This window comes from Hemiscyllium ocellatum, chromosome 1 (assembly GCF_020745735.1).
Source record: "Hemiscyllium ocellatum isolate sHemOce1 chromosome 1, sHemOce1.pat.X.cur, whole genome shotgun sequence".
Lineage (NCBI taxonomy): Eukaryota > Metazoa > Chordata > Chondrichthyes > Orectolobiformes > Hemiscylliidae > Hemiscyllium > Hemiscyllium ocellatum.
This window is the reverse complement of record NC_083401.1, coordinates 29,304,726-29,327,921: the sequence shown is the minus strand read 5'-3', so window position 1 is coordinate 29,327,921 and position 23,196 is coordinate 29,304,726. Positions and strand designations below refer to the sequence as shown.

Genomic DNA, 23,196 nt, shown 5'->3' with positions numbered 1-23,196 from the left:
AACACCAAATGCTCCCACATTCAACAATAACATCATGTTATGTCAAGATGGGCATGAGGGAAGGAATGACCTTTCCAGACAATGTAGTTAAGTCACATGGCACTAAAGGAGGGTCAGAGTCTGTACAATAATTTTTCAGAAGAATACATTCACAGTGGTAATAATAGGAAAGCAATGCAGCATAATGTAATGAATCTAAATTGAATGCCAAGACCGACATTTTTGGTATTCCGACATGAGCAGTCTCAATTTTCTCTCAAAAGTTGAAGTATCTTCCCTTTGCATAGTGTGAATAGATGAATATCAACTACCTGTCATATCTCTTAGTCGTTCAGGCCTATTTTTGGCTGTTCTTGCATGCAGGGACAGATTGAATGAGATGAAAATGGGTGGTACAGCTGTTAACATTGGTGCAGAAATGATGATGGTATATCCCAAATGAGTATCTCGAAAGTGTGCAGGGCAGGACGGCTTAGTAGACGAAGGGGTGATAGGATGAATGGAACCACTGAGGGAAAATGATGCAATCAACAAGGAGTGGCAGACCTGTAGCCTTGGAATAAGTTGCGTGTAGCAGCAGAGTCAATGCAAAAATGACATAGCAGAGGAGATGGTTGTATTTACTTACCCTTGTGGACCTTGTGAATTACCTTCGTGTAGCATTTCTGTATATTTGTCCAGATTGCGGATTCCACACTAATTCGAGTGACTACTTCAGAATAAGCTGGCAGGATTGGTGCCGTTATCTTCTCTGACAGTTAGGGGAAATAGGAAGGTCCCCCTCATCTCTCTACCACGAGTGCCATCAGGTGCAGCAGCAGAGTGCAAATTTGCCTCTCTCAGACATAGCTCTTCCAAATGCATTGCAACAGACTGTAAGAGCAGTTCCTGGCTTACAGCATATGAACTCGTGCGCGACTGTCTTTACAGAAGGCATTCAGGACTAGAATGCCAGACATTCCTGATATTGTACTTAGGTCCATGTGACAACAATAAATCAAATCAAGACTGCATGATAGCAGGGTAAAAAATGAGGTCTGCAGATGCTGGAGATCACAGCTGAAAATGTGTTGCTGGTCAAAGCACAGCAGGCCAGGCAGCATCTCAGGAATAGAGAATTCGACGTTTCGAGCATAAGCCCTTCATCAGGAATGAGAGAGAGTAGCCAAGCAGGCTAAGATAAAAGGTAGGGAGGAGGGACTTGGGGGAGGGGCGATGGAGGTGGGATAGGTGGAAGAGTTAGCAGGGCCATGATGTGTAACCATTGAAATGAGCAGCTCGGAATTGTGTGCACGAGGACACTCACAGGAGCTCATGGAAGAAATCTCTTATGAAATTTCCCTGAATTAGCACCTGGCCAACTTGAGAAAATTCAGTCTTGCACTTCTGCACAATTCTGTTTTAGTTCAGAGCCAAAAGGTCAAAAAATTGTTGGTTTGTTCTACCTTCAATTTCAGAATTTTATACAGATCTCATTTATTGCTTCACTATCCTAACAATTTTGCACATTATACTGCGCAGTTACTTTAAATGTGTTTCAAAATATTAACAAGTTAAAATATCAGAAAGGTGTTGTTAAACTATTAAACAAAGCGCAGATTACTAATGGGTTTCATTATTGAGTATGTTGTTAGTTGATCTGTATACAAGCTGGAGCACAAAGTGCAATGTAAAATAGCTATTTGTAAGTATGAGCAAATGTTTGCATGTGGGATCTTTATAATATTAATACATTTCTGAATGGGATCCACTTTGTAAGTATAAACATCGAACGTTTATAAATTGGGGACTACCTGTACAAACTCATTGACAGATTAAAGGAAAAGGCGTTGTTAAAATTCAGCATAACCATGATTAGAAAGCAGGAATAACCATTTTTCAGTTTACTACCAGTTATTCACTACATTAGAGTTCCTTTCAAAAACTGCTCGTGCACATATTTATCATGCCATCAGGAGGTTTCAGGATAGTGATACTGTCACTGGACCAGTATTCTAGAGCTCTGGGTTAATGCGCCACAGATATGGATTTGAATCCCCCACCATGTCAGATTTCGTATTTTGTATTTAATAAATATCTGGAATTTAAAGCTAGCCTAATGGTTACTGTGGAAGCAATGTCAATTGTCAGAAAAATACATCTGTTTTACAAATGTCTTTTGGGAAGCACATCTGCCATCTTTAGCTGGTGTGGCCAGAATATGCTGAGGGTCTGCAGTCAATGTGGCTGACTCTTAACTGCCCTCTGATATAGTTGTAGCAACCCATGGACAATATATCCTGGCTCAGTCAGCGACACATGTACAATTATATATTATAGTTTGGCTGCAAAAATGTTATCTCTAAGCAGCAGTGTCTCCAAAATTACAACAGCCAAGATAGGAAAGAGCACAAATATCTACACGTCATGCTAAAAATAGTTGATTAAGTTGAATAAGTTGACTGGTCAGTATCAAAATGCAAGCTCCAGTTCAGAAATGTTGATTAGAAAGAAGGGTACAGTCTGTCAGGGAATGATAATAAGCAACAGAATAAGAACATAACATTAAATTTAGAGATGAGCAAGTAGTCTCAACTGAAACCGAAGTGAACACAAAAATGTTCGAAAACAAAACTACACAGTTCACATATTTTGAGTACAGTCAACTACTGTACAGTGTAAAATTGCATGTTGAGTTCTTAAATCAACAAACTCAACATTCAAAAAACCATTTTGTAACTCAAACAATAAAGTAAACAAGGTTGACTTTTATCATCGGGAAAAGTCTGAGATATTGCACTGAGAGCTGCAAGCTGGGGCAAATTATTTCCTTTTGGAGTCATAGAGATGTACAGCATGTAAACAGACCCTTCGGTCCAACTCCTTCACGTTCACCAGATATCCCAACCCAATCTAGTCCTATTTGTCAGCACTTGGCCCATGACCCTCTAAACCCTTCCTATTCATACACCCATCCAGATGCTTTTTAAATGATGTAATTATACCAGCCTCCATCACTTCATCCACTATAAATGCCGGAGGAAACATCACAGAAGTGCTTCACAGGAGGCTCCCAAGAACTGAGGATGTCACCTAGACAGAGGATGAAACGTCTGCAACACAAATTCCCAGCTCGGCAAACAGAACCACAACAATGGTAGCATTATCAGTGCTAGCATTACCCCATCCTGTCTCTCTTAACTTATCCAACTAAAATTTTAGAATGGATCTTATTAAAAGCCTTCTGAAAGTCTATTGCACCACATCAATTGGTTCTTCCTTACCTATTCGACTAGTTACATTCTCTAGAAACTTCAGTTGAGCATGCATTGCCTTTTATAAATCCATGTTGGCTTTATTTCTTAAAATGCTTTCCAAATGTTCTGTTATCACATTTTTTATAACAGACTCTTAGAATTTTCCCCTTTATTGACATTAGGCTAACTTTTTAAAATTTATTCATTTATGGGATGTGGCATCGCTGGATGACCAGCATTGGCGATCTTTAGTTGTCTTTGAGAAGCTGGCGGTGAGCTGCCTTCTTGAACACTGCAGTCCACTTGCTCTGGGTTGACCCACAATTCCGTTAGGGAGGGAACTCCAGGACTTTGACCCAATGAAAGTGAAGGAACAGAGATATATTTCTAAATCAGGATTGAGAATGGATTGGAGGACAAATTGCAGGTGGTGTTCCCACATATCTGCTGCCCTTGTCCTTCTAGATGCAAATGGTTGTGGGTAAAGAAGGTGCTGTCTGAGGATCTTTGGTGAATTTCTGCAGTGTACCTTGTGAAGAGTATACACTGCTGCCACAGTCTGTCGGTGGTGGATGGAGTGGATGCTGCTGGACGTAGTGCCAACAATGGGGCTGCTTTTGTCCTGACTCGTGTCAAGCTTCTTGAGTCTTGTTGGGAACTGGACTCATCCAGGCAAGTGGGAAGGATTCCATCATACTCCTGATTTCTGCCATACAGATGGAGGACAGACTTTCAAGAGTCAGAAGGTGCGTTACAGTATTCATAGCCTCTGACCTGCTTGCTTTCCCCCACTGTTTATGTGGTGAGTCCAGTGCATTTATGGTCAATAATAACCCCCAAGATATTGATAGTGAGGGATTCAGTGACAGTAACACTATTAAACATCAAAAGGTATTTGATAGATCATTTCTTATTTTTGATGGTCATAGCCTGGCATTTGTGTGCTGCGAATGTTACTTGCCACTTGTCAGCGCAAGACTGGATATTGTCCAGATCCTTTTGCATTTGGACATTGCCTGCTTCAGTATCTGAGGAGTTACGTCCTTACGACAGATGGAAGGTCAATCACAAAGCAGCTGAAGGTGGTTGGGCCTAGTTCACTACCCTGAGGAACTCCTGCAGAGATGTCGTGGAACTGAGATAACTGACCTCCAATAACCACCACCATCCTCCTATTTGTCAGATATGACTCTAACCAAGGGAGAGTTTGCCCCTGGATTCTCATTGATTCCAGTTTTGCCAGGGCTCTTTGATGTCACACTCGGTTGAATGTAGCCTTAATGTCAAGGGCTGTCACTCTTACCTCACCTCTGGATTTCAGCTTTTTTGTCCATGTTTGAACTAAGGTTGTAATGTGCTCAGGAGCTGATTGGGTGAAACCCAAACTGGGTGTCACTGAGCAGGTGCTGCTTGACAGCTCTGCTGATGACATCTTCCATCACTTTACTGATGATCAACAATAGACTGATGGGGCAGTAATTGGCCAGGTTGGAACTTATCCTGATTTTTGTATACAGGACACACTTTGACATCTTCCTGACAATGTGGAAAATTGCCTGTGTTGTAAGGAGCACAAATCTTCAGTACTATTGCTAGAATGTTGTTGGAGTGCATAGCCTTTGCAGTGTCTCCAATTGCTTCTTGATATCACATAGTGAATTGAATTGGCTAGTACCTGCAATACTGGGGACCACTGGAGAAGGCCAAGCTGAATCATCCACTTGGCAATTATGGCTGTGAAAGGTTCAGTCTTATCTTTTGCACTGATGAGCTAGGCTCTGCCATCATTGAAGATAGGAATATTTGTGGAGCCTCCTCCTCCAGTAAGTTGTTTAAAAGTCCATTACCATTTATGACTGGTGGCGGCAGACTGCAGAGCTTCGATCTGATCCATTGGATCACTTTGCTCTATCTATACTTGTTGCTTATGCAGTTTAGCATGCAAGTCCTGTTTGGTGGCTTCACCAGGTTGACACCTCATCTTCAGATATGTCTGGTGCTGCTTCTGATTTGCCCTTTTGCACTCTCCATTGAATCAAGGTGGATCAGTCAGCTTGATGGTAATGGTTGAGTGGGGAATATGCTGCACCATGAGGTTACAGATTGTGCTGGAGTACAATTCTGCTGCAAAGTTGGACAGCACCTCATGGATGTCCAGTCTTGAATCTGTCCATTTAGCACTGTGATAGTGCCACACAACACAATGGAGGTTATTCTCAATGTGAAGGCAGGACTTCATCTCCACAAGGACTGTGTGGTGGTCGCTCATATTGATGTTGTCATGGCCAAATGCATCTGCAGCTAGCAGATTGGTAAGGATGATGTCAAGTATATATTTCCCTCTTGTTGGTTTGCTCACCACCTGTCGCAGATCCACTAGAGCAGATAACTAGTTTGGGACCCAACTAGTTTGATCAGTGGTACTGCTGCCGAGCCACTCTTGTTGCTCATGTACTCCCTCACCCAGAGTACATTTTGTGCCCTTGCCATTCTCAATGCTTCTTCCAAGTGTTGTTCAATATGGAAGAGTACCAATCATCAGTTGAGGGAGAATGGTACATGGTAATCAGCAGGAGATTTCCTTGCCCATATTTAACCTGAAGCCATGAGACTTCATGGGGTCCAGAGTCAATGTTGAGGACTCCCAGGGCAACTCCCTCTCGATTGTATACCACTGTGCCACCACCTCTGCTGGCTCACTCTTACTGGTGGGACAGGACGTATCAAGGGATGGGGATGGCAGTGTAAGGTATGATTTTGACAGTATAATTATTTTGGGCTGTTGCTTGACTAGCCTGTGTCAGCTCTCTCATTTTTGGCACTAACCCCCATATGCTAGCTGGGAGGACTGTGCAGAGTCGACAAAGCTGTTTTGCCGCTGCGTTTTCCAGTGCCTAGGTCCATCCAATTTAATTTCTTTGAGTGTTTATGGCAAATGGTACAATGAATGGCTTGCAAGGCCAATTCAGAGGGCAAATGAGATTCAACCCACATTGCTCTGAGCTCGCAGTCATATGTAGGTCATACCAGGTGAGGATGGCAGATTACCTTCCTTGATGGACAATAGGGAACCAGATGGGTTTTTCTGACAATTGGCAATAATTTCATGGTCATCAATAGATTCTTAATTCTAGATTTTTTTAAAATTCAAGTTCCACCATCTGTAATGGAGGGATTCAAATCCAGATCCCCAGAACATTATCTGGGTCTCTGGATTAATACTCTAGCAATAATACCACTAGGCCATTGTGCAACTGGACTGTAATCCTGTTGTTTTACTCCCCATTCCTTTTTGAATAGTGGGGTTACACCTGCCACACTGCAACCTTTGGAAATGCTTGCAGCTTATATAATGGATGGATCCCTTTATCTCCCGAATAATTTTTGTTTCTCTAAGCTCCATCTCCACCTATCGCTTAGCTACCATCAGTTTTCCTAGCTACCATCAGTTCTGGAGGAGGCCACTGGACCAGAAACAGTGATTCTGCTTTCTCTCCACAGATGTTGCCAGACCTGCTTAATTTTTCTAGCATTTTCTGTTTTTGTTTCAGATTTCCAGTATCAACACTTCTTTGGCTTATTTTAGGAATGAGTAATTGTTGTCATTCATGCACATTTCCTTAAATATCAACCACTGGCCATCTAACATCAATTCCTTTAGTAAGGTTCCCTAATCCATCCGTGTCAATTTATTCCTTTTACCCTCATTATTCCCTTTATTTAGATTCAAGACCCCAGTTTCAGGTTTAACTACTTAGAGTCATAGAGAGGTACAGCACACAAACAGACCCTGCAGTCCAACTCATCCATGCTGGCCAGATATGCCAACCCAATCCAAACCCTTCCTATTCATATACCTATCCATATGCCTTTTAAATGTTGCAATTGCACCAACCTCCACCACTTCTCTGGCAGCTCATTCCTCACCTCCATCTTAATGGAGCATTCTTATCAAGTAATCACTATTCCTAAAAGAACCCCGCACAACAAGACTGTTAATTAATTCTTTTTCATTACACAGGATCCAGTCTAGACTAACCTATTTTCTCATTGTTCCCTCAATGTACTCTTCTAAAATAACCATCATATTCACACCTCAGGAAATTCTCCTTCACAACAGCATTACTTGTTTGGTTTGTCAGGCAAGTAATAATAAAACAATAATACGTGCACTGATTAAACTTGAAGAAAGAAATAATGAACAGGTGAATAAAGAATTCGTATTAAGGTTAGATTTATGGCCCTGAATGAAAATTCTAAACACAAATGCACAGTATATAAGGAATAAATAAAATAAACTTAATCTCTAATTTGAATTTGTTCAGTTGTTACAGTACCCATTACAGAGACAAGGTTGCAGGATGTTCAGGACAAGGAACTAAATATATCAGGTTTTAAGGTTTAGAGTACGAATAGGGAAAATGGCAGGGGAGGTGAAATAGTCTTAGTGACTGGAAACAAAACTATTTCAATAGCGATGGGGAATATAATGAGGGAAAGCGTGCAATGGAAACCATTTGGGTGGAACTGAGAAACATTAAACCGTCTAAAATTGCATTAATTATAGTTCTAAAGTGCTGGATTACATGATTGCAGAAATTAGGCAAGACCAAAGTAGTGTCAATAGAGGCTTTTAACCTTGACAGAGTAGGAGAGGTAGAGAAGCACCTGTCAAAAATGTAGTGAATCTCTGGAGTGTGCCCAGGATAGCTTCCTACAGTAATATGTCCTGGATGCAACAAGGGGACAAGCAATATTACATTTAGTAACAAGCTGAATTTAATGAATAACCTAACAGTGCGTAAACATTTATCATTTGGTGATCGTAACATGACTGAGTTCAATGCAGTGTTTGAAAGTGAAAAGCATGAATCAGCCACAAGAATTACTTTTCATCACCACTATGAGTAGAAAAGTATGATAGCTTGCCAGAAGTTCAGAGGAAATGAACAGTGAATTGGGACATGGACTGAATAAAATTAACAGAAATACACGAGGAATTTAATGGAATTAAAGAGTGACAAATCCCCAGCTCCCAACGATTTCCATCCTAGGGGAACCATATGCTCTACATCTAATTTGTCAATCCCCTCATGTACCTCAAAAATCATCTTTTATTCTTCTAAACTCTAGCCAGTATAGGCCTATACTACTCCATCTCCCCTCCTTTTACAAACCTTTCATCTCTGGAATTAATCTAATGAACCTTCTCTGACCTGTCTCTAACGTAATTACGTCCTTCAAGTAAAGAGCCAAAAACTCTACAGTGCTTCAGATGTGATCTCACCAATGCTTTACGGGCAGCATCACAGGCTGACTGATTAGACTCTCTTTTGGTTTTCCATACATTTCATTATTAACTTCCTTAATAATGGATTCCAACAATTTCTCAACAACATACATTAACCTAACTGGTCTATCGTTTCCTACTTCCTGTCTTTCTCCTCTTTTTTTGAATTAGGGCATGACATTAGCATTTTTTCCAATCCACTGAAACCTTTCCAGAATCCAGAAATGTTGGAATATTGTACTCAATACATCCACTATCTCTGTTCCCACTTCCTGTAAGACACTAGGATGTAGGCCATCAGCTTCTAGGGATTGGTCTGCCTTTAATAAAAATAGCTTGCTTAATACTTTTTCTTCTTGTGATGGCAATTGTTTTAAGTTCCTCCTTTACTATAAGCCTCTGAAATACCTGTTATTATTGGGATGATTTTAGTGTCCAGAATAAACAAAAGCAAAATATTGATTTAGTTTCTACCATTTCTGTTTCTCCCCATTATTAACTCCCAGATCTCGTCCTCAAAGGGACCAATACTCATTTCAGATGCTCTCTTCCTTTTTATGCACTGATAGAAACTTTTGCTATTCATTTCTGTATTTGTGACAGTTTCCTTAGATAATTAATCTTTGCTCTTTTTATTACCTTTTACTTTAAGTAATGCTTCGTTAGTAAAAGTTTCACAATCCTCCAACCTGCTAGTGACCTTTGCAGTATGGCATGCCTGGAGCACAGAGGGGTGACCTTATAGAGGTTTATAAATCATGAGGGGCATGGATAGGATAAATAGACAAAGTCTTTTCCCTGGGATGGGTGAGTTCAGAAATAGAGGGCATAGGTTTAGGGTGAGAGGGGAAAGATATAAGAGAGATCTAAGAGGCAATTTTCTCACACACATGGTGGTACGTGTATGGAATGAGCTGCCAGAGGAAGCGGTGGAGGCTGGTACAATTACAACATTTAGAAGGCATCTGGATGGGTATATGGATACAAAGCATTTGGAGGTATATGGACCAGGTGCTGGCAGGTGGGACTAGATTGGGTTGGGATATCTGGTTGGCATGTTCGAGTTGGACCGAAGGGTCTGTTTCCGTGCTGTACATGACTATGACTCTAAGGTAGTCAGGAAGGAACTGAAAGAGAGCGAGAAGGAGGCAAGAAAAAAAACCTTAGTGGGTAGGATTAAGGAAAACCCGAAAGCATTCTACACTTGTGTGAGGAATAAGACAATGGCCAGAGTGAGGCTAGAGCTGATCAGGGATACTGGAAGGATTGTGCGCCTGGAGTCAGAGGAGGTAGGGGAGGTCTTTAATGAATACTTTGCTTCTGTATTCGCTGCTAAGAGGGACCTTGTCACTTGTCAGGGCAGTGCAATATGTTCGAACAGGTTGATGTTAAGGAGGATGATATGCTGGAAACTTTGACAAACAGGATAGGTAAGTTCCCAAGCCAGAGAGGATATACCTAAGGTTCCTACGAGAAGCAATTGCTGCGCCTTTGGCGATGATTTTAGTGTCCTCACTGTTCACTGGAGTAGTGCCAGATGATTGGAGGGTGGCAAACATTATTTCCTTGTTCAAGAAAGGGAATAGGGATAACCCTGGGAATTGCAGACCAGTCAATCTTACATTGCTGGTGGGAAATTGTTGGAGAGGATTCTATGAGACAAGATTTATAATTATTTGAAAAAGATAGTTAGCATGGCTTTGAAGGGGGCAGGTCATGCCTCACAAGCTTTATTTAATTCTTTGAGGATGTTGCAAAACACATGGGCAAATGTACAGCAGTGGGTGTGGTGTATACAGATTTTAGCAAGACGTTTGATAAATCTCCCCATGGTAGGCTCGTTCAGAAAGTATGGAAGCATAGGATACAGGGAAATTGGCTGCCTGGATACAGAATTAGCTGGCCAATAGAAGACAGAAGGTGATAGTAGATGGAAAGCATTCAGCCTGGAGCTTGGTGACCAGTGGTGTTCCGCAGGGATCGTTTCTGGGACCTCTGCTCTTTGTGACTTTTATAAAATAACTTGGATGAGAAAGTGGAAGGGTGGGTTAAGTAAATTTGTGGATGGCATGAATATTGGTGGAGTTGTGGATAGTGTGGAGGGCTGTTGTAGGTTGCAATAGGGACATTGACAGGATGCAGAGCTGGGCTGAGAAGTGGCAGATGGAGTTCAGTCTGGAAAAGTGCAAAGTAAATCATTGTGGATGGTCGAATTTGAATGCAGGTTGCAGGGTCAAAGGTAAGATTCTTGGCAGTGTAGAGGTTAGAGGGATCTTGGGGTCCACGTCCATAGATCCCTCAAAGTTGCCAACCACATTGATATGATTAAGGCGGCATATTGTGTGTTAGCTTTCATTAGTAGGGGGATTAAGTTTAAGAGTCAAGAAGTTATGCTGCAGCTCTATAAAGCCCTGGTTTGACCACACTTGGAGTATTGTGTTCAGTTCTGGTCACCTCAATACAGGATGTAGAAGCTTTAAAGAGAGTGCAGAAAAGATTTACCAGGCTGTTGCTTGGACTGGAGGGCATGTCTTCTAAAGGAAGATTGAGGGAGCTAGGGTTTTCTCATTGCAGTGAAGACGGATGAGAGGTGACATGACAGAGGTGTACAAGATGATGACAGGCATAGAGTGAATAGCCAGAGACTTTTTCTCAGAAATGGCTATCACGAGGGGGCATAATTTTAAGCTGATTGGACAAAGGTTTAGGGGAGGTAGATTTGTTACACAGAAAGTGGTGAGTAGTGGAATGCACTCCTAGCAGTGATAGAAGAGTCAGATACATTAGGAACATTTAAGCACATGGATGAATAAAATGTAAGGTATGTAGGTTTGTTTGATCTCAGAGTAGGATAAAAGGTTGGTACAACATCAAGGGCCTGTACTGTGCTGTACCATTCTATGTTCTAAACTTTGGTCCTTCAGAGGATAGTAGGGAGTATCTAGTAATAGGATATGAGGAAATAGCCAAGACATCGAATAGGTATTGTGTGTCAATCTTCACAGCAGAGGACACAAATAACATGCCAGTAATTGACAAAGAGACAAAGGTATGCGAGAACCTGGAAACAATCATTATCACAAAAGAGGTAGTGTCGAGCAAGCTAATGGAGTGAAGGGTAAACAAGTCTCCTGGCACTGATGGAATGCATCCTAGGGAACTAAAAGAGATAGCAGAAGAAATAGCAAATGCATTTGTGGTAATTTTCCAAAATTGACTGGACTCTGGGATAGTTCCAGAAAAATCAAAAACAGCAAATGTGATGCCACTGTTTAAAAAAGTTAGACAAAAGATGGTGAATTATAGACCAGTTAGCTTAACTTCTATAGTGGGGAAGATGCTGGAGTCTATTATCAAGGAAGAAATAGCAAGGCATCGAGATAGAAATTGTCCTGTTGGGCAGACGCAGCATGGGTTCACGAAGAGTAGGTCAACTGGAATTCTATGAAGACACTACAGGCACGGTGGACAACGGGTACCTAGTAGATGTGGTGTATCTTGATTTCCACAAGGCATTCGACAAAGTGCCGCACAAAAGCCTGCTGAATAAGATAAAGATGCAAGGCGTTATCAGCAATATATTAGCATGGATAGAGGATTGGTTAACTAACAAGAAGCAAACAGTGGGGATAAATAAGTGGTTTTCTGATTGGCAATCAGCAAGTAGTGGTGTGCCTCATGAATCAGTGCCAGGACCACAATTGTTCACAATTTACACCAATGATTTGGAGTTAGGGACCACATGTAGTGTGTGAAAGTTTGTGGATGACACTACGGTGAGTGGCAGAGCAAACTGTGCAGAGGACTGTGAAACTTTGCAAAGGGACATAGATAGTTTAAATGAGTGGGCAAAGGTCTGGCAGATGGAGTACAATGTTAATAAATGTGACGTCATCCATTCTGATAGGAATATCAGTAAAAAGGTCTATTACTTGAATGGTAAAAAAAAATTGCAGCATGCTACTGTGCAGAGGGACCTGGGTGTCCTTGTGCATGATCACAGAAGGTTGGTTTTCAGGTGCAACAGGTCATTAGGAAGGCAAATGGAATTTTGTCCTTCATTGTCAAAGTGATTGAGTTTAAAAGCAGGGAGGTTATATTGCAGCTGTATGGGGTGTTGATGAGGCCACACCTGGAGTACTGCATATAGCTTTGGTCTGTTCTGGCATTAGAAGGGAGAGAGAGAGACTTCATTAAGTTGATTCCGGAGTTGAGGGGATTCGCTTATGAGGAGAGACCAAGTAGATTGGGATTATATACATTCGAATTTAGAAGAATGAGGGAAGATCTTATAGTACAGGCCCTTGATGTTGTACCAACCTTTTATCCTACTCTGAGATCAAACAAACCTACATACCTTACATTTTATTCATCCATGTGCTTAAATGTTCCTAATGTATCTGACTCTTCTATCACTGCTAGGAGTGCATTCCACTACTCACCACTTTCTGTGTAATAAATCTACCTCCCCTAAACCTTTGTCCAATCAGCTTAAAATTATGCCCCCTCATGAGGGAAGATCTTATAGAAACATAAAATTATGAGGGGAATAGTTAAGACAGAAGTAGAGAGAATGTTTCCACTGGCATGTAAAACTAGGACAAGGCATAGCCTCACAATTAGAGGGAGCAGATTTAGCACTGAAATGAGAAGGAACTTCTTCACCCAGAGGGTTGTGAATCTATGCAATTCCCAGTCCAGTAAAGTAGTTGAGGCTTCCTCAGTAAATGCTTTTAAAGCTAAGATAGATAATGTTTTGAACAGTAAAGGAATCAAGGGTTATGGAGAGAGGGTGGTTAAGTGGAGCTGATGCCTTGAAAAGATCAGCCATGATTTTATTGAATGGCAGAGCAGGCTTGAAGGGCCAAATGGCCTCCTCCTGCTCCTAGTTCTTATGTTCTTTGTCCTTTTGCCCAGTTGACTAGGGCCAAATCATGTCCATGTCCTTATCTTTATTTCCTCCAGCCCCAACAACTTTCAGCAATATCTGTGCCCTTCTACTTCTTAAGACTAAGGTGGCAAGGAATTTCTTCCCATAAAACTGAGTGTCTATGGAACTCTTTGCCACAGTGTGCTCTGGGGGCATAGTCATTGTGTATACTTAAGGCTGAGATAACAAGATTCTTGATGAGTGGGGAAATCAATGGCTAAAGAGAAACATCAGGGAAGCCAGCATGAGGAGTGTCCAATCAGCCACGATCCTATTATGGCAAAGCAAGCTTGAGGGAACAAACAGCCTACTCCCGTTCCTATTTCTTAAGGTCTTCTAATCTTCAGCATGTTGGGATTTTAACTGAACAGGCAATCATGGCTGTACCTTAGGCTGCCTCAGCCCTAAGCTCTAAAATTTCTTCTAAATCTCCTAACTCTCCATTTCTCTCTTTTTTTCTTTTAAGATACTCCATAACCAAGCTTTTGGCCATCTACCCTCATGTCACCAATTTTGCTTTATAGAATATTCTGTTTTGTGTTTCTCCTGTAAAACATTTGGGATAATTTATTACATAAATGTGTAATCCAAATATAAGGTGCTGCTGTATTATTCGATCCTCAAATATTTGACTTACAGCCATAACAGATAACAAAATGACATGACTTGTACACACCCAAAATCTTTACCTCATGGCATGAACAGTAGCAGAGTGATGGTTCAATTCAGAATAACACAAAAAGTCACAACATGTTCTGTTAAAACTTCTTAAAATATGACTACTATTCCCCGAGTTGTCCCTTCAAATTTATCATGAATTACCCATATCCATGATATCTGATCAACTTTGAGAGATTCCAGACCACATCAACACTGACCATCGAAGCTGGTGTCATTTTCTAAGATAATAATAAATAGAAGCAGGAGTTAACCGTTTGCTCCATCAAGCCAGCTCAGCAATTTAATTTGATCCAACTGTAACCTGCACGTCACTTTTCTCCTTTTCCGCCAAATTACCACACTCCCTTGTCAATCAGGATCTGCATAAGATTACACACTGAAGAATCATTATTGCAACATCAGTGATATGCAACTAAAAATAACATTAGTTTTTAGGGTCTTCCATTAAGTCAAAGTCAAAAATCACACGACACCAGGTTACACACAACAAGTTTATTTGAAATCACAAGCTTTCGGAGCACCGTTCCCTCATCAAGTGAAGTTTCACCTGAAGAAGGAGCAAAGTTCCAAAAGTTTATGATTTTTCAAATAAACCTTAGAATCCCTACAGTTTGGAAACAGGCCCTTTGACCCAACAAGTCTACACCGACCCTCTGAAGGTTATCTCACCCAGACCTATTCCATTACTCTACATTTACCCTTGACTAATGCACCTAACCTACATATTCCTGAACATTATGGGCAATTTAGCATGGCCAATTCACCTAACCTGCACATCTTTTGAATTGTGGGAGGAAACCAGAGCACCTGGAGGATGTGCAAAATCCACATAGTGTGGAAGAATCGAACCCGAGTCCCTGGTGCTGTGAGGCAGCAGCGTTAACCATTGAGCCACCGCGCCACCCCTGTTAGATTATATCCTGACTTTGTCCACCCTAATTTAACACCAGCAAACTCCACATCATGACTTCCATGAAGTCACTTGACAAATTTTACAAATTGGAACTCTGCATTAGCACCACTATTGCATTTATTTCCTACCTGTATCATCTGTTCTGCCATTGGATAACCTGAAAGAATTAGAATGACTTCCAGCCTGCTTGTACTTTTTAAACCTGAAGAGAAGAATTCCACAAAATTACTAATTAACACAACGCATCACATTGTAATTTTTTCTCCAAATATAATTTGTTCTATAATAGTCATGGAATAGAACACTAGTGGTTCAATGCCTTCTGCTATGTGGGAAAGGGGCAAACGTATATTTGTAATTTCCTGCTCGATAAATTTGCAAACAAAATCTAGAAATTTTCTGATGAAAGTGATGTTGCAATCAACAGTTGAAAAGAAATACATGGAGCAGATAACAAAAAAACCCCCAGAGAATTGCAGATGCTGTAAATCTGAAACAAAAGCAGAAAATGCAGAGAACAAACAGAGAAACTTCAGCAGGTCTGGTAGCATTTGTGCAGTGAAAGTGGAATTATTATTTCGGGTCCTGTGGCCCTCCTTCAGAATTGATGGTAGTGAGAAAAGGGTAGTACATATAATGAAGAAAGTGGTTGGTGGGGTGGGGGTGGTCAGTAAAGGATTAAGCAGTGGTGGAGATGGAGCTCAGAAGGACAGAAAGACAATTAGGAAGATAAAGGGATTCAGCTATTCTATAAACTCCAAACATTTCCCACAGATTGGAGTGTGGCAAATGTAACCGCACTATTGATGAGGGGAGGCAGAGAGAAAAAAACAGAATTACAGTCTAATTAGCCTAGTATCAATAGTGGGGAAAATGTTAAGACTCTGTTACAAAAGATGTAATGAAAGAACATTTGGAAAACCTTTATAGAAATAAAGCTAGCATGGATTTACGAAAGGCAATACATGCTCAAAAATCTACTGAAGTTTCTTGAGAACATAACTAATTGACCGTTCTTCAGAACTGACTGAAGCTAAGAAAAGGTTGGGATATATGCTGAAGGTGGAGGAAGGAAGGAGTAAATGATAGGTGGAGATGGAGCTGAGAGAAAAACAAAAATAGTTGGCCAGACAAAGAAACATATCTTCTTCCATGTCCTTACCCCAACCGTCACATGCCAGGACTTGTCATTGCTTGGGTTGCTACCACAAATAACCTATTATCCAGCCACTGATGGTCCCTATTAGCAGCTATTCATTCTCCCAGATTTACCTTTATCCATTCCTTTTCTGATGTTCTGAGGCCAGGTCACTGGAAACAGAATTTTAACTCTGCTTTCTCTCCACAGATGCTGCCAGACCTGCTGAGTTTTTCCAGCAATTTCTGATTTTGAAGTAAGTAATAACTCACTTTTGAGGCAGGTTCTGTTTGCTTTTGCAAGACAAGGGTATATCTTCGTTGACTCATTCCAGTTTTGAAAAATATAAACAATCATTGACAATTTTTGAAAATAGCTCTATGTTAACATTCTTGTCTAAGCAACAGACACAGACTCCATTGCCTAGAAGCTCGATATGCTCAACTTCAATACAGCATTTTTTTTTGTCATTTAGTACAATAGAACTGCTACAATTCTGAAGTAAACTATTTAGCCTGTAGGACCCATGCCAATTCTTCGCAAGAAAACTTTATTTACTCCCACCACGTAAATGACCGTTCTTTTCTCCGATTCCCTTTTCAAATCCATGACTGAAAACTCTCTCCACTGGAAGTCCTAGCTGTGCATTCCAGATATTATCCACTCATTGCATTAAATTAAAAATTATCCTGTTTCTTTTCATGCTTTTGCAATTACTTGAAATTTGTGTCCATGGATTCTTCAGCCTGTGCCAATGGGTTAGCTCTCTCTAACTACTGTCGCAATAGTTCGTGATTTTGAATAGTTCTGCCCAATCTCCTTTCAGTTTTCTCTTCTCGAAGAAAATCAATGCTAACTTATAAACGTAACTGAAGCTTCACATCTGTGGAACGATTTGCAAAGCGTACCTGCACCATTTTTAATGCAATCTTAAACAACTAGACACAATACTCCATGCCAAACCAGTGTTTCATAACAGTTCAGCATATCCTTTCTTTTGTAGTCTATGTCTCTATTCAAAACGTCTAATATAATGTATGTCTTATTATCGTTTACCTCAACTTGCCTTGTGAACTTCAACAATTTATGTATATATGCCACCGGTCTCTCTGCTGCCACTCAAACCATGAAACTGAATGCCTAATTATATATTGCCTTTCCTAATTTTTTTTCTCTATCACAAACTATCACATTGCACATCTCGATGCTAAATTTCGTCTCCCTAATCCACCAATCAGTCTTCAAAGTCTATCACTATCCTGCTCAAAGTTCACAACATTTCCATGCTGCATGTTCAGTTTTGAAATTGCATCTGTAGACCAAAATCTAAGCCCATTAATATTTCTTAGGAAAACCAGTTCTCTGAGTACCTAGTTATCTATAGGGAACATCACTGGGCATCTCCTTCTAAACCAAAAAAAAGTTTTTACAGCTATTGTTTCCTGACCAACAACTTAGTATCTACCTTAAATTTAACTAAATGCAGGTGAATGGTATAAAACCTCACTGAAATTAGATATTAAAAGGTATCAGAGGAAATGGGGAATAAAAATCAGTTCAAAATTCATACAAAGGGAAATGAATGGAAATATGATACTAATCAATTATAATAGGGGTCCCCAAATCATGAGTTGTGATCCACAATGGACTCATGCACCAAGTATCACCCTTTCCTCGAAGGTAACACGGGCAACTGGGGACTCTGGCAGCACAGTCCTGAGATTAGCTCCTTGGCCCTATGACATATGGTGGATATGATTTACTTTCATTACTTGATTCAGAGGGCATTTCCTTAAGAGATTAAACTGAAGTCCAATCACCGAGTCCAGAACCAGCAAAACGGTTGGTGAAAAATTATCAACACTTGCAACGCAACTGCCACCACAATTCCTGGTCTCCCCCATCCCTACCCGCTCTGCCATTCAAACTGTTGACATGCCGATCTTTAATTGTTAAAACGGGGTCACCAAGAGAAAAAGTTTGATAAGCATTGAATTAGAAGCATCAAGGGTATAAAAGTATTTTTTTAAAACTTGATCTATGCAATAGCAAACATGCTTGTAAGCTAGCACTCACTTACCGCAGCATGTAGAGAACTATAATGATAAATACGATGACTAACAATGATGAGAGGGCTACCATTACAGCAATAATGGGCATTTCATCTGTAATGAAAAGAAAATATTAATCAGAATATAGATTATAAGCGTAAGTACACAATTATATCAGATGGGCAAGACAATGCTAAGATGAACCTCAAATGTTGCAAATAGCTGACTAAGAAATTGAGTAAGCTCATGCGAAAACACAAAATTAACATGCTAACCTGTATTCAATACAGAATCATTGTTTAAATTGTTGCAGGATCACAAATATGCATTGCTCAGCTGAAGCCGATGAAATTGACTCTAACAATAGTTAACTGTTGTTTTGGGTGTTGTAAAAAATGACTGTTTTAATGGACTAGAACATACATAATTCAAAGCTCTATTTCATACCAATACTATCAAAACAGTAATCTAATGAGGCAACTCAATCATTTGAAGTATTGCGTACAGTTCTGGTTACTGAAGGATGCAGAGGAGATTTACCAGGATGTTGCCTTGTATGGAGGGAAGGTCTTATGAGGAAAGGCTGAGGAACTTCAGGTTGTTTTCAAGAGAAGGTTAAGAGATGACTTAATAGAGACATACAAGATGATCAGAGGATTAGATAGGGTGGACAGCGAGAGCTTTCTTCTTTGATGGTGATGGCTAGCATGAAGGACATAGCTTTAAATTGAAGTGTGATTGATACAGGACAGATATCAAAGCTAGGTTCTTCACTGAGAGAGTAGTAATAGCATGGAATGCACTGCCTGTAACAGTAATAGACTTACCAACTTTAAGAGCATATAAATAGTCACTGGATAAACATATGGACGCTAATGGAATAGTGTAGGTCAGATGGCACCCTTCCCAATGCTTCCACACTTTTCCTATAATGCGGTGACCAGAACTATATGCAATACTCCAAATGCAGCTGCACCAGAGTTTTGTACAGCTGCAACATAACCTTATGGCTCCGAAATACAATCCCTCAACCAATAAAAACTAACATACCACATGCCTTTTTAACAACTCTATCAACCTGGGTGCAATGTTCAGGGATTTATGCACATGGACACCGAGATCTCTCTGCTCATCCACACTACTAAGAATCTTACCATTAGCCCAGTACTCTGTATTCCTGTTACTTCTTTCAAAGTGAATACCTCAAGCTTTTCTGCATTAATGTCTACTTGCCACCTCTCAACCCAGCTCTGCAGCTTATCTATGACCTTCTGTAACCTGCAACATTCTCCTGCACTGTCCACAACTCCACTGACCTTAGTGTCATCTACAAATTTACTAACTCATTCTTCTATGCTCTGATCCAGATCATTTATAAACATGACAAACAGCCGTGGCCCCAAAACAGATCCTTGTGGTATACCACTAGAAACTGAACTCCAGGATTAACATTTCCCATCAACAACCACCCTCTGTCTTCTTTCACCGAGCCAATTTCTGATCCAAACCACTAAATCACCCTCAATCCCGTGCCTCCGTATTTTGTGCAATAGCCTACCATGACGAACCTTATCAAACGCTTTGGTGAAATCCATATACACCACTTTACCCTCATTCACCTGTTTAGTCACCTTCTCAAAGAACTCAATAAGATTTGTGAGGCATGACCTACTCTTCACCAAAATCTGTTGACTATCCCTAATCAATTTATTCCTCTCTAGATGATTATAAATCCTAACTTTTCCTACGCTTTACCCACAACCGAAGTAAGGCTCACCGGTCTATAATTACCAGGGTTGTCTCTACTCCTCTTCTTGAAGAAGGGGACATTTGCTATCCTCCAGTCTTCTGACACTATTCCTGTAGACAATGTCGACATAAAGATCAAAGCCAAAGGCTCTGCATTCTCCTTCCTAGCTTCCCAGACAATCATAGGATAAATCCTATCTGACCCGGGGGACTAATTTTCACACTTTTCAAAACTGCCATCAGCTCTTCCTTATGAACCTAAATCCCATCTAGTCTGGTAGGCTGTATCTCAATATTCTACACGACAACAATGTCTTTTTCCTATGTGAATACTTACAAAAAAATCATCATTTAGCACCTCCCCTATCTCCTCGGATTCCATGCACAAATTCCCACGACTGTCCTCGAGTGGCCCTAATCTTAGGAGAAAGTGAGGGCTGCAGATGCTGGAGATCAGAGTTGAGAGTGGGGTACTGGAAAAGCACTGCAGGTCAGGCAACATCCGAGGAGCAGGAGAATTGACATTTCGGGCGAAAGCCTGATGAATAACCTGATTCTCTTGCTCCGATGCTGCCTGACCTGCTGTGCTTTTCCAGCTCCCCACTCTTGGCCCAAATCTTACTCTATTTTTTTTTTATTCCTGATATACCTACATAAAGCTTTAGGGCTTTCCTTGATTCTACCTGCCAAATACTTATCATGTCCCCTCCTGATTCTTCTTAGCTCTCTCTTTAGGTCCTTCCTGGCTAACTTGTAACACTCAAGTGGCCTAACTGAGCCTTCACATCTCATCATTACATTAGCCTCCTTCTTCCTCTTGACAAGAGATTCAACTTCTTTAATAAACCACGGTTGCCTCGCTTGATCACCTCTCTGCCTGACAGATATCAAAGACACGGAGTTGCTGTTCCTTGAACAACGTCCACATTTCAATTCTGCCCATCCCCTGCAGTTTCATTCCCCATCTTATGCATCCTAAATCTTGCCTAATCGCATCATAATTGCTTTTACCCCAAATATAACTCTTGCCCCGCAGTATAAATCTATCCCTTTCCATCTCTAAAGTAAACATAACTGAATTTGGTCACTATTACCAAAGTGCTCACCTACCTCCAAATTTAATATCTGGCCTGGTTCATTACCCAGCATCAAATCCAATGTGGCTTGGCCTATCTACATACTGTGTCAGTGTAGCCAAATCAGATAAAGGTGGCAGATTTACTTCTGTTAAGAACATTAGTGAAGCAGATAGGTTTTTACAATTAATAGTGCTTATTACATGATGACCATCAGGCTAGGTTTTAATTCATTTTTGGTTATTTCAAATTCAACCACCTGCCATGGTAGGATATGAAGTTGCCTCAGAAAAACATTATCCTGAGGTTCTGGGTTACCACACTATGATGCTACCACTACACAATTATCTCTCCACGTGACTTCCAAACTTTCTGTTGCCTGTTATGGTAATGCTTCACTTGTGCTCCCTCAGACCTCCACCCCTGCCCCAGCCCCCCACCCGATCTTAACTTCATATAATATCACAAAGAAACCCACTGCTCAATCTTTGGCCTCAACTCAGTTCAATAATTTCATACTGTACCTCGACACTTAAGCTTCTGGATTTATTTGCTCACACAGTTTTCAGTTCTCATTTTCTGACAGTGGCTGGTTATAATTCTATCTTTAACACTTCATCTAATCCCATCTTTCCTTTCTTTATTTGTCCAATTATTATTCCCTTTAGCTTTGCAGCATAAACCCTTCATCACTGGTCACTGGTCCAACCTATCACAGATCTCACATTCTGTTCTTATTCCTGATCTCTGCATTTCACTTGCTTACAAATTGTAAAATTTTTAAGCTTTTCTAGTTCAGATAAAGGATTGGTAGGAAGCATGAACTCTTTCTTTCCCCAGAAATGCTGGCAGACCTGGGTATTGCTGAAAGGAAAGAACTTGTGTTCATATCATCAGGACAGACACAAGAATACAATTTGCAAAAAAGGTACAGATTTGTTAACAAGTCGCCTCTGATTATTGTCTTGTAGACAGCACTCCAGGAATAGTTAGTCTTTGTTCGAGTTCAAAAACAGTAAGCTGTATTTGATTGCTTGTTACAATGTGTTGACCAATCTACCATGAATGAGAAGTCCCAAAGCTTTTGCTTCACTGAAAAAGCGAACAATGCATGCACACGCTCACTATCCATGCAACAGACATGGCCCTATTTGGGAATATATGCAGCTTCTATCACAGTTAAGTTAGTTTGTCTTATCTCTATGCATCACTGATACACCAAACTTTGTTTTACACAGAACAACTTAATGGTTACTGTAAAATAACTTTGAGTTACATCTTTGCGCATAAACCTGCAAGATTGAGAGTTTCAATTCTAGAGTGTTTTTAAGCCAGTACCATTAAAATTTAGACATGACAATTTCTCATTTTTGAAGAGTGATAGGAAGCCCAAATCGAATAAAGTTTTCAAGACCAGACAGGTTACATTAATTTTAATGGTACTGTCATTACACCAAAACAAAAGATCACTTCACCATAAAGTACGTGTCACTTCACTTATGCTGTAGTCAATGACATACAGGTTATGGATGAGAAACTTTAAATGTTAAGGCTTTAATATGTAATTACTTTTTGGAAATCCATGTATACAATAAAACAACAAATAGCTGCAACCACCTTTTTAGCATTTATACCTTAATGATTCACAACATTGACAAAGAAACATGCATATGTCACTGAAGGAGTGAATAAAGCCATTTGACGCAAGTATCGGCCTTCATGATAGCAGGAAAATATGCTGCCTAGCATGGTTTGTTTTATTAATAAGTTTGTGTTCCTCTTCCCCTTCATGTCATTCTCTAATGTTGTTGGAGAAAGATTGCATGTGCAATACTTCCAGTACCTCAACATATTTGCCATTTTCTTATCAGACTTAACAGCATTTTTTTAAATATGCAGGGTATACAATTTTGCTCAATTATGTTTATCAAATATCCACACAGATCTAACATGTTTAACATTCAAGGACATAAACGAGGACCAGGATTTCAGTTATTCCAGCACAGACAAGGAGTGGATCATTTAGCTCCTTAATATGAAGCAACAAAATCTTCCAATTAGAGCAAAGCTCCAAGGAAAGACATCTTTTGGTTAAAATGGAATTTTCCTTTTGAACTATTGTATTGAATACC

The 23,196-nt window shown here is 40.3% G+C and overlaps 1 protein-coding gene across 6 annotated transcripts in view; it reads right to left on the bottom strand.

The window, feature by feature from the left end:
• LOC132825897 (receptor-type tyrosine-protein phosphatase alpha-like) overlaps window positions 1-23,196 on the bottom strand; it is a 298,285-nt gene that overhangs the window by 138,181 nt on the left and 136,908 nt on the right. For all 6 annotated transcript variants that reach the window (XM_060841716.1, XM_060841555.1, XM_060841887.1 and 3 more), the window contains 2 exons: window positions 18,269-18,353; window positions 15,179-15,252 (listed from right to left, as the gene is read on the bottom strand). In XM_060841716.1, coding sequence (XP_060697699.1) covers window positions 15,179-15,252; window positions 18,269-18,353 — 159 coding nt within the window. The remainder of the gene's footprint in view (window positions 1-15,178; window positions 15,253-18,268; window positions 18,354-23,196) is intronic.